The sequence below is a fragment of the Lampetra planeri genome, chromosome 64, assembly GCF_965212315.1.
Source record: "Lampetra planeri chromosome 64, kcLamPlan1.2.h2, whole genome shotgun sequence".
Taxonomy (NCBI): Eukaryota; Metazoa; Chordata; class Hyperoartia; order Petromyzontiformes; family Petromyzontidae; genus Lampetra; species Lampetra planeri.
In genome coordinates, this window is record NC_136170.1 from 3,649,216 (window position 1) to 3,662,515 (window position 13,300).

Genomic DNA, 13,300 nt, shown 5'->3' on the forward strand with positions numbered 1-13,300 from the left:
GTGGCGGCTTTACCCCGACCAAAAGTGCATGTTTTTAAAATATATTTTTTATTATTTGGGCGCGATTTGGACCGCGGCGCTGGCAGACCTGGTGTCCTACGCACCTCTTTGCCGAATATCTCGTGGGTGCGTGCGGGGTGTTTAACTATTACATATACAGGGTGCTTTAAAAAAAAAAGTTGTTAACACTTCTGAGAATTTGCAACAACACCACAAGACATGCGCCGCCTCCTGGCTCTGGAGACCACCTGGAGAAGATTCCAGGCACGCGTTGACAACAATGGCGAACAAGCGGGAGACTCTTTGAAGCTATTAACATCACATTTGTTATCATGTTTACAGTGTATTATCATTATCCGTTTTTTTGCCATTAAAAACGATCGTCCCATGTAAGTGTTAACATTTCTTTGAAGCACCCTGTATAATGTATTAATTGTTCGCAGCGTTAGGCGGGGGGTGGTGGTGGTTTGAACGGCCGGCCCAAGTCGCTACCCCCCCTCAATATATTACGTAGACACACGGTGACGGATGAAGATCTGCTTACAATATACAAAGATCCCCCACCCCCCCTCTCCCCGCCCTATAGCCCTGAACAGACTGTTGCGACAAGTGCTGTTAGCGAGCACACACAAACGCGCACACACACACACACGCGCACGCACACACGCGCACGCACACACGCGCACACACGCACGCGCATGCACACACACGCACACACGCGCACACAAACGCGCACATACACACGCGCACGCACGCACACACATGCACATACGCGCACACACGCACGCCCGTTCGGCTTGATCGTTTTAAGCCTCACTTCGTAAAAGTTTTCACCGTCAATGTGGTGAAGGTGTCCCCCCTGCCCCCCCTACCCCCGGGGGAAACGTTACAGAGATGGCTGGAGGGGGGGCGGGGCGGCTTGGGGGGGGGCCCACATCCCCTCGGCACCTCTCACTTCCTGAGTATGGCCCCGATGAGGATGACGATGAGCAGGGCCATGAGGACGGTGAGGATCACCGTGATCACGATCATCCCTCCCGAGCGGCCTCCAGGCGGCAGGGGGATGTCACCGTGCGACTCACCTGGGGGAAGGGGGGGGGAGATCGCACCATGGAAGGGGTGTTACGTTTACAGTCGTCATTGTGACGACATGAGATCTACGTAGACTTATTTGGAGCTCAAAGTCCATACCGTGTGAACCCATAAGGTTAACCCCGTTGATCTTCATCATTAGACCTCCTTTGCCAGTGCTAAAATATAATAATAGGGTTTTTCCCCTTTTTTTTGGCAACAAAACTGAAACCTTTTTACAAGGATTCATGTCTGCATTAACCACAATACTTGCAGTCAAAATGCAAACAAAAAAAACACACTATGATAATAGATGCATTGTCCTTGAAACTGATTGGTCCACACCAAGCGACGGCTTTCTTTTGAGCCTCGACCCAATTGGTCCAGCCAGAGGACGCCAAAAGGCGTACAGCTCAAAGCCGTCCCTTCAGATGTATAAGGGGCACGGGGTGACCAATACGGTCTTAATTGATCTGTAATAAAGTAGGGCACTGATAAGGGGTTGACAGGTATGCATCTGTGACACAAAATGAACAGCGCTTTAAAACTCATCGGATTTTTCTCCGAGATAAATAAAGATTCTGATTGTGCTTCTGAATTGCCTCTCCATATCATTCTACGGAGAGACGTACAATAACAAAGCATGGTCACGCAAACTCTGGTCATCAGCCTCGCCGCAGTAGCAGCTGCTGCTTTTGGCACTGATAAGGGGTTCACAGGTATTATAGTCTAACACTATACAGGACCCCCATAGACACATTCTAATATAGGATTTACATAAGATCCAAACGTGTGCGTTAGTTATGACGTGCGCGTTAGTCAAGACGCGTGAGTCACGACGTAGGTGTAAGTGTAAGTCGCGCTGTCCACTGTGGGTGGCGTGGACGACGCTGTGATATTTTTTTTGGCGGCCTTCCGTATTCGAATCGCAAATCTCTCCAACAAGCGGCCAAGGATTTCTGCTGCTGCTGCGCCGTGTCACCGCACCCCGCGTCTTATTGCGTTCTCCGTTGATGTGTTACTCTTGTATGGCAGAGTGGATGGGAAATGCTGCCTCCTGTTGCGTGGATGAAAGGTCACTTCAAGAAGAAGGCGTTTCAGAGGTGGTTCTGTGATATCCACTTCCACGGGCCGTTCTGTGTGCATCAGAGGTAGTTCTGTGATATCCACTTCCACGGGCCATTCGCTAAGACACAGGGAGGGCTGAACTGCTCTGCTCTCTCGATTGAAACCCCATTTATTTCAAACCGCGCGTTGTTGATGTTGTTGTCATTGAGTTGGTTGTCCTTCTACCCCGCACCTCCGATTAGTACTGTGGGGCTACGTACGGTGCGAAAGAATTCCGACGTACGTACAGTACGTACAATCACACGTTCCAAACGGAATGTCCATCTGGTGACGGAACGACGCCCATCGACGCGCGGTCGGGTTGAGTTTGGGCGTGACGGTGACACACAAACAACAAACGGTGATGCGCTTCTTACGTGTTGAGAATGTGCTGGCCTGGGCTGACCAGGTGAGCTGTTTGACAGCGAGTTGTCCAACGTAGAGTATGGCATTTACCCTGTCAACACACACACACACACGGACACGGTTAGCTCCACCATGACCACCAAACACCACACCATCAACAACAACATCCACCATGTTACCACCAACCCCCACCAACAACATCACCAACAACAACCAGAACACCAACCATTACACCACCACCACATTATCACCAACCACCACAGCACCACCACCACCACCAACCACAACACCAACCATTGCACCATCAACAACAACCGCCGTCCACCACTAAGTGGCGGTGACGTCACCACGGCACTACCATTACCACCACCAACCACCACCGCCCCCATTGAGTAACCCTGACCACTCGTGTAAGATTTCTCGCAAACCTTTATGACTTACGCGTGCGCGTATTACATTTTGTGCGGGGGGGGGAGAGGCAGGCAGGTTAAGCAACGATTAATCGGAAACCAAACACGTGACCCTTTTTGCTACAACGTTTTATGTTCGTTCTGCATACTCTTAGGTTTTTCGGTAAAGTCACATAGGTAAAAAATAAAAAATAATAGAAATAATGATATAAATAAAATAATTATCGGGTAAAACATCAACATGTGCACCTATTTTTCTCTTTTAGCCCCGCCCACCCCCCCAACACGTTCCGCTCATTGGCTTCCACATTCAGATAAGCCCCTCCCCCCTCCTCCCCCCCTTAACTTGTATTTAAGGGCTTGTCCCTTGGAATTTTGCCTCACTTGAGACAGTAAATCTAGCTGTGACGGTCCCACCTGATGACGGAGACTTGTGTTGCCTCCGAAACGTCGTGATTTATTATTTTATTTCTATTATTTCTATTTTTTTTCTTTACCTACGTGACTTTACCGAAAAACCTAAGAGTATGAATCCTTGCAGTCACGAAAGCTTCAAATCTAGAATCGTTCTGCATCTCTGGTCACCCCCCAACACCATTCCCCCCCCTCCCCACCCAACACCCCCCTCCTCACACCACCCCCCGCCAGCCCCTGTCACCTGTACTGGGTGCCGTTGGCCAGGGGTGGGTTGCACTCCGTGATGACTGCGGGAGGCTGCGGTGCCAAAACGCACGCCGGGAGGCTCTTGGCGTTGGCGCCCAGCCGGTACACCGAGTCCATGTTGGAGCCCAGATTGCAGGGCGGCACGGCAAACTTGTCCACCACGTACACGCCGGCAGGAAAGGAGGTGTCCGTGGTGATCACTGGGACTGGCGCGCACGATTGGAGAGGGGACAGAGACAAAGATCGTCCTCCGGGTAGCGTTTAGGAGATTGTCGGGGGGGGGGGGCATGCGCTGTGAGTAGAAACGAGCAGCATCGGCGCCTATGAAGGCCGTCACTCAGGCACAAGAGGGGGCACATGGGCCCAACTATCCTTCACAATAGACACACCACTAACCACTATCACTATTGATACCCCAAACACTATCCTTAACAATAGACACACCACTAACCACTATCACTATTTATACCCCTAACACTATCCTTACCATTAGAGACACCACTAACCACTATCACTGTTTATACCCCTAACACTATCCTTAATGTTAGAAACACCACTAACACTAACCACTATCACTATTTATACCCCTAACACTATCCTTCACAATAGACACACCACTAACCACTATCACTATTTATACCCCTAACACTATCCTTAACGTTAGACACACCACGAACCACTATCACTATTTATACCCCTAACACTATCCTTAACATTAAACACACCACAAAGCCCTAACCACTATCACAATTTATACCCCTAACACTATCCTTAATGTTAGAGACACCACTAACACTCACCACTATCACTATTTATACCCCTAACACTATCCTTACCATGAGAGACACCACTAACACTAACCACTATCACTATTTATACCCCTAACACTATCCTTAACATTAAACACACCACTAACCCCTAACCACTATCACAATTTATACCCCTAACACTATCCTTAATGTTAGAGACACCACTAACCCTAACCACTATCACTATTTATACCCCTAACACTATCCTTAACATTAAACACACCACTAACCCCTAACCACTATCACAATTTATACCCCTAACACTATCCTTAATGTTAGAGACACCACTAACCCTAACCACTATCACAATTTATACCCCTAACACTATCCTTAATGTTAGACACACCACTAACACTCACCACTATCACTATTTATACCCCTAACACTATCCTTAATGTTAGACACCACTAACACTCACCACTATCACTATTTATACCCCTAACACTATCCTTAACGTTAGACACACCACTAACCATAACCACTATCACTATTTATACCCCTAACACTATCCTTAACATTAAACACACCACTAACCCCTAACCACCATCACAATTTATACCCCTAACACTATCCTTACCATTAGACATACCACTCACCCTAACCCCAACCACAACACCCCTCTATCCTCACCGTTAGATATCCCACTTACCCTCAGCCCTAGCACTGACCCTAACATTTAGCTGTACCACGAGCACACGAGGGGCTGGGGCTGAGCCATCGCCCGGCCGACGTGTGTCTCCTCCATGGCTGATGTGCACACACCGCACCAGATTACTCCTTTAGGGCCGAGTCGGCTGTGGGGGTTGAGGGGAGCCACGGTGGTAGCTGACTGACGGCTATACTCTTTGGTTCTTTCGGTAAAGTCACGTCGGTTTAAATGAAATAAATAAAATCACGACGTTTCGATTGCAACACAAGCATCTCTCTCCCACTTCAGCAAAACAACATTTTTCTTGCTGTGGGTTTCCCACCTGATGATGATTACTCGTGTTGCAATTGAAACGTCGTGATTTAATTTATTGTATTCTATACCGACGTGACTTTACTGAAAGAACCAAAGAGTATGGATCCCTGCAGTCACGAAAACTTCAGATCTAGATTGACTGACAGCTGTTTACTCTTGCATTGCTGCGCATTCCCGAGATGTTAACTACCTCGCCTTGTATGCAGGAGGTCGTGGGTTCGATCCCGGCCCTGATATGACTGCTGCTGTATATTTGGACGTTTGCGTGTCTCTCTCTCCCCGTGGTAGTCGCGTGGATTTTTCTCCGCGTGCTTCGGTTTTTCCCCCGACCCACATGCACGTTTAGAATTAACGTCACGCATTTAGAATGTTTGGCTGTTGCTATAAATCTCCACATGACGACGATGATGATGATAATCCCCCTGAGGCTATCATTTGTGATAGGCAGGTAGCTTCTGAAAAAGAGCTATATAACTCAGTGGGCCTTACCTGATAGAATCAAAATCGTTCAAAAAGATTTTGCTACAGGAGGTCGTGGGTTCGATCCTGACCCTGATGCCCGCTATATACAGGGTGCTTAAAAAAAATGTTAACACAACAAATGTGCCTCCGAGCTCTGGAGACCACCTGGAGAAGATTCCAGGCATGTTTTGACAAGATGGCGAACAAGTGGAGACTCTTTGGCTTTTTGAAGCTATTAACATTATACGTTTTTTTTCATTTAAAGCGATAGTCCCATATAAGTGTTGAAACATTTTTAAGCACCCTGTATTTGGAGTTGTGCGTTTTCTCTCTCGCCATGGTGGTCACGTGGATTTGTCTCCGGGTCCTCCGGATTTTTTTCCCCCTCCTACACATTTAGAATCAACGTCACGCGTTTCGAGTGTTTTGGCTGCTGCTACACATTTCCACAGTGATGATGATGATAAGGCCACTTCGCTGAGGTTTCATTTGCGATAGCCAGGGTCACTTCTGAAAAAGCACCGACATAGCAACTCAGTGGACGGCCTCCACCTGGTAAAATAAAATAGGTTACGTGCATAGTTGAGGTTTTTAATTCTTACCGTCGGTGTTTTTGCTCGCCACGATCATGATCTGATCCACATTCTGGTCTATCTTCTGCAAGCAGCTGGGGATTTTGAAGGTGAGCGAGCTGTAGCTGTTCGCTGCCCGGTAGTAAGTAGTATTCGCAATGGCCATCGAAGATTCTGCGACCACAAACACCGACCACAACAGAAGAAAGCAGCGGACAAAAAGACGTCTCCGTTAGACTCTTAGATGCGCGCGTGTGTGTTATTGTTTTTAGCATTTGTCCGATGTCGATCGGACTTTGCGGAACTTTGGTTCGCAGCGTCGCGTCTCTGACCAGTCGGTTCATCGCCTGACCCGCCCACGCTCACACCGGTCCGGTGTTTTGCAAGAAGAAGTAATTTTGCTACGGCCGTTGACACGATCTACTGTGTATACCCCAGGCCCTAGCGAGTCGGGATATGTACAAAGTGCTGAAGAGCAGTAGTTGTTTGTCGTTTTCAGGTACAGGTCTCAAAAACACGACCCATAGATTAAAACAGAACCCACTTATATAGTGCCCACAGATTAACATAGCACCCATAGATATACATAGGACTCAATCACCCATAGACTAAAATAGGATCATTCGATATACATGAGACCCAATGATCCATAGATTAACATAGGACCAATCGAAATATATCAGCGACCCATTGACGAACATATGACGAATAGATATGCATAGGACCCAATCACCCATAGACTAACATAAGACCAATATATATATTCATACCTCAGTATACGGCCGATTTGGAATACGTCTAATTTGGTATACGTCGTGTTTTGACGAAAAAAAATGTCTTGGGATACGACGTCTTGCTTGGGATACGACGCACTTGCTAGAACTTGTATGGGTTGGGATGAGTCACCGCGTACAATACCCGCGTACACAATACTGGTACAAGCTTGTGTTGCGCCCGAAACTTCGTGATTTATTTTATACCTACGTGACTTTACCGAAAGAATCAAATAATATGGATTCCTGCAGTCACGAAAGCTTCAAATCAAGATAGGACCTTTATACTTTCATACAACCCATAGACTAATATATGATCCATAGACCTATAAGGAGCTCATAGTCTAACACTGTATAGGACCCACAGACAGTCCAATATAATCATTATAATTCCATGTATATTGTGTCTTTTCATCAAGGTTCACAAAGTGCTGTACAGAACACAGCAGTCGCACACTCAGAATAAAAATAATCATATTAGAAATACATTTTAAGAATCCCATTTACTAAATTAACAAAAGGTTTAACAAGCGGAAGCGTGTACTGTATGAATACGTTTTAAGACATTTTTTAATGACTCAGAGCGATCCCTCTGATGGCTCGTGGAAGAGCGTTCCATAGCCTGGGGGCTACGCGGAGAAACATCATCGGTCACTCACAGAGCGAAGACGCCTCGACCTGGGAATGCAGAGATAAGATCTGCACCCCCACATCTAAAGGATCTTGAGGGGGATGGATGGGTGCAAGCGTGTCAATGATGTAGGCTGGGGCATCAAGATGGTCCACCGCTTTGTTGAGGTAACAAGAGGATTTCAAACTGGATTCTATGTACGACTGGAAGCCAATGCAGGGAGGGCCAACACGGGCGTTATACGATGTGAAGAAGGCGTTCTGATTAACACTTTAGCAGCCGCATTCCATTCTGAACACGCTGCAAATTGAAAAAGGTCAACATAAAATCCTAAATAGCCCCCCCCCCCCATAGAATAATAGGGTTTGGGCAGCAGAGGGCAGTGCAACGCGGTGAATTGTTGTACAGGGTGCTTAAAAAAAATGTGAACACTTCTGAGAATTTGCAACAACACCACAAGACATATGCTTCCGGGCTCTGGAGACCACCTGGAGAAGATTCCAGGCACGCGTTGACAATGATGGCGAACGAGTGGAGACTCTTTGGCTTATTGAAGCTATTAACATTACATTTGTTATCATGTCACAGTGTATTATTATTCGTTCTTTTGACACGCTTTCTTTTAACTCACTCTGTCTGTCGTTGTATCGTCAAATCTTGTAACTCAATTTTATCCCACTTCCCAATGTGGTATCGACTGCAAACTTGGTATACTTATGTCTTACTGATGACAATACTATATTCTATCATAAAAAAATCTATATTTTAAAACATCATTTTTTATATGTTATGTTTCGTCTTGGGTCTAATTGTCCACGCTCAACTGACGTTGGCTGTAATTGCCCACGGTCCCTTAGGTCATGGCAAGCTTCGGGGCCACTTCCTGGAGTCGTGGAGTTCTACCATTACTAGCACATTTAATAAAAGCGTGTTTTTAAAACGTTTTTTTAAAATATTACTTATTTTGGCCAAGTCTCACTACCAGTGTCACACCAGAGAACAACAACGCCAAATTGTGAGCAGAACAAGGACATTGCTACAGACGTTACAATGTTGAACTTGGGACCATTTTTTGCCACCTTCAAAATGATAAAAAAATACAAGAGTAGGCGTGTTTACCCATTGTCTGGCAAATAAAACAAGAGTTGTGTTAAGATGTTTAAAACACACACAAATAGCTGGCACCTTTTGAAAATAATCAAGCCTGCATTAACCACACACGCGTATTTGAGGAAAAACATGTAAACAAACATGCTGTCATCATAACCATAATTAAAGCATTGTCTTTTACAATTATTGGCCTATACCAGTGTTATATCAGAGAACAACAACGCCACATTGTGAGCAATACAAGGACGTTGCTACGCATGCACCCTTTTTTGACAGGGTCAAAATTATTATTATATATTTTTTTAAATTGAGTAGGTTTTTTCGGTGAAGTCACGTAGGTATAAAATGAATTAAATCACGACACGTCCTTGCTGTGGTTGTCCCACCTGATGATGATTGCTTGTGTTGCGCCCGAAACGTCGCGATTTAATTCAATTTTCTACCTACGTGACTTTACCGAAAGAACCAAAGAGTATGGATCCCTGCAGTCACGAAAATTTTAAAAATAGATTGAGTAGGTTTCATTACCCTTGTCTGACATATTAAAAACAGTTTTAAGACGTTCATACGCCACACAGATGCCCTTTTCAAGGAATCAAACCTGCAATAACCACACACGCAGTACTCGTGACAAAATATGCGTGCTCTGATTGACCTCCGGTAATAATTATCAGCAGCATATTTAGCGAAGTACTATATGATGATTATGATTAATCGATTTGTAACAATGTGGGTTATCATCTTCATCATCAGCAGGTCAAACCGAAATCACCGACGACTTGACACCACACGTGATGGGCACACTCCGTACAAGCTACAAAAAAAACTATTACATTTAAATAACAAAATATATTATACTCTTAAGTTTTTTCGGTAAAGTCACGTAGGTAATAAATAAATAAATATAATTTCCTATTATTATTTACATTATTATTTTATAAAAAAAAAATATTTCTATTATTATTTCTATTATTTTTATTATTTACTTTTATTTTTACCTACGTGACTTTACCGAAAATCCAAAGAGTATGAATCCTTGCAGTCACGAAAGTTTTAAATAAAGTCACAAAAAATATTCTAGATTTGAAGTTTTCGTGACTGCAATGATCCATACTAATTGGTTCTTTCGGTAAAATAACGTAGGTGAAAAGTAAAAACAATTAAGTTATTTTCATTTTAATATTTTTATTAGATTTTTCATCTATGTGACTTTACCGAAAGAACAAAAAATACAACTATTTTAACAAAAATAATAATCAGCCGTACACGCACAAAATAAAAGGGAGAGTTGTGCATCTGAGTATAAGACGCAACTTTAATTAGTCATCGTTTATTATAAAACTCTTATTTTTGTATAACTTTAAACTCTTATTTAGATGAGGTAACTCGGGGTTACGCTTTAAACTCTTTTTTTTGTATAAGTTTAAACTCTTATTTAGATGAGGTAGCTCGGGGTTAAGTGTTAAACTCTTATTTTTGTATAAGTTTAAACTCTTATTTAGATGAGGTACCTCGGGGTAAAGTTTTAAACACTTATTTAGATTAGGTAACTCGGGGTTACGCTTTAAACTCTTATTTTTGTATAAGTTTAAACACTTATTTAGATGAGGTATGGTAAAGTTTTAAACACTTATTTAGATGAGGTAACTCGGGTTAAGTGTTGAACTCTTATTTTTGTGTAAGTTGAAACACTCACCATCTTTTGGGATCAGTGCCGATGCCATCAACAAACAGAGGCTCGATCCCAGCAGAAAGTTGAGGAGAAGTTTTCCCGCCATTATTTTGGGTTTTTCTCCTCAGCTTCTTGTCAAAGATTTTTGTGTTTAATATTTATGATATATATTTTAAAGAGTATAACGTAATCGAACGCGACTGTCTATACTTTGTGTGTGACAAAAAGGAAAAAAATAATTCAAACTTCGAATGAAAAATTTGCGTGAGGTAAAAAGGAAATTAATTTAACAAGAGACTCGTAAAGCGCCACGCCGTTCAGGTAAAGAGTTTAAAAGGCTCCGGTTATGAAGTGGCACACCTTGGGGTGGTAGGCAGGGTTTAAAATATTTAAATATATATTTCGTAAACGTCTAAAATAACACGCATTGGTCCGGTAGAACAGGTTTGTGGCTTAAGGTTCGGTAAAGCTGTGTGTGTCGTCTTTATTTATATATATCACACTTGTATGTTTTGTTAATCACTGACATACAATGTGATCTTAACGCAACCACCGCACAGGTTTTGCAATGGCTTTGGAATGTGAGTGTGTTAAATGTACTTTTAAAATGTATTTCCTTGAGCGCAAATTTAAATACAGTACGTGATTGTGTGTGCTAAGTATTGTGTTTTGTCTTTGTGTGTAAGTGGGCATGTGTGTCTTTGTGTATCTGTGTGTATCTGTGTGTCTTTGTGTGTAAGTGGGTATCTGTGTGTTTTTGTGTGTAAGTGGGTATCTGTGTGTCTTTGTGTGTATGTGTTCATCTGTGTGTAAGTGGGTATGTTTGTGTGTAAGTGGGTGGCTGTGTGTTTTTGTGCGTAAGTGGGTATCTGTGTGTTTTTGTGTGTAAGTGGGTATCTGTGTGTCTTTGTGTGTATGTGTTCATCTGTGTGTAAGTGGGTATGTTTGTGTGTAAGTGGATGGCTGTGTGTGTCTGTGTATCTGTGTGCCTTTGTGTGTCTGTGTGTCTTGTGTCTGTGTGTATCTGTGTGTCTTTGTGTGTAAGTAGGTATCTGTGTGTCTTATGTATGTGTGTAAGTTGGTGTCTTTGTGTGTAAGTGGGTATCTGTGTGTCTTTGTGTGTCTGTGTGTATCTGTGTGTAAGTGGTTATGTTTGTGTGTAAGTGGGTGTCTGTGTGTCTTTGTGTGTCTGTGTGTAAGTGGGTGTCTGTGTGTGTAAGTGGGTGTCTTTGTGTGTAAGTGGGTATCTGTGTGTCTTTGTGTGTAAGTGGGTATATATGTGTCTTTGTGTGTAAGTGGGTATGTGTGTCTTTGTGTGCAAGTGGGTATCTGTGTTTTTGTGTGTAAGTGGGTATTTGTGTGTCTTTGTGTGTAAGTGGGTGACTGTGTGTCTTTGTGTGTAAGTGGGTATCTGTGTTTTTGTGTGTAAGTGGGTATCTGTGTGTCTTTGTGTGTAAGTGTGTATCTGTGTGTAAGTGCGTATCTATGTGTATTTGTGTGTAAGTGGGTACCTGTGTGTATTTGTGTGTAAATGTGTATCTGTGTGTATTTGTGTGTCTGTGTGTATCTGTGTGTCTTTGTGTGTCTGTGTGTATCTGTGTGTCTTTGTGTATCTGTGCGTCTTTGTGCGGTGGTGTAGTGGTTAGCGCGCTGCGCTATGAACCGGGCGACCCGAATTCGATTCCTGCTCACGGCCAACACCAGTAACGATTATCTGAACCGGTCCTGGGCCTCCCCTAGGTCGACTCAGCCTGAAATGAGTACCTGCTGCGGTGTGTAAACATCGCCACTGGGGAGACAAAGGCGGTCGGGCGTGGTGCTGGCCACCCACCCCCTCGTGTACCGTTTCGGCCTTCATAGCTGCTCGCTAACAGCACTTGCCCCTACAGCCTGTTAAGGCTATACGGGGTAAATGTATCTTTGTCTGTGTGTGTATGTGGGTCTGTGTGTCAGGTATATGTGTGTATGTGGGTGTCTGTGTGTGTATGTGGGTCTGTGTGTCAGGTATATGTGTGTATGTGGGTGTCTGTGTGTGTATGTGGGTCTGTGTGTCAGGTATATGTGTGTATGTGGGTGTCTGTGTGTGTATGTGGGTCTGTATGTCAGGTTTCTGTGTATATGTGGGTATCTGTGTGTGTATGTGGGTATCTGTTTATCAGGTATCTGTGTATATTTGGGTATCTGTGTGTGTATGTGGGTCTGTTGTCAGGTACTGCATGCCTAACAGCTTTTGTTTGGCCGCATAGAGGGGGCATAACGGGCACGACATGGGCTGGAGAAGAGATGGAGTGATGCGGTACGTGGAGCTGAGTGGACTTGCCGATGACTGGTACCAGCGGTGTCAAGATCGGACTCTATGGAGGAGACTCGTTAAGGACGCTGCTACTGGGCAGTTGGAGGCAGTCGCCCTCCAGCAGCGATGCTCACAACAACGAGCGGAGCGCCGGGCAGATAAAACACAGCAAGTTGTTGCAGTAGGGGGCACAGGTGGTGTGCATCTACTGGTCATCTCAGTCGGGCAACCCATGGCACCTGCTGGGTCTGTCCCGTGACCTCCTGCACCTAGCCTGGCACAGTAGGGGGCACAGGTGGTGTGCATTTATTGGTCATCCCATGGCACCTGCTGGGTCTGTCCCGAGACCTCCACCTGCACCTACCCTGGCACCTAGCCTGGCACAGGCGCCGTGGTG

The 13,300-nt window shown here is 44.5% G+C and overlaps 1 protein-coding gene across 1 annotated transcript; it reads right to left on the reverse strand.

Annotated features, from left to right (window-relative positions):
- Window positions 1-860: 860 nt before the first annotated feature.
- LOC144737101 (uncharacterized) lies at window positions 861-10,996 on the reverse strand. The gene is made up of 5 exons (XM_078619776.1): window positions 10,635-10,996; window positions 6,455-6,598; window positions 3,613-3,823; window positions 2,556-2,635; window positions 861-1,082 (listed from the first exon to the last, which is right to left on the reverse strand). Exons 1-5 carry the CDS (start codon window positions 10,714-10,716, stop codon window positions 952-954), a joined length of 648 nt encoding a protein of 215 aa, XP_078475902.1. The 5' UTR covers window positions 10,717-10,996; the 3' UTR covers window positions 861-951.
- Window positions 10,997-13,300: the final 2,304 nt, after the last annotated feature.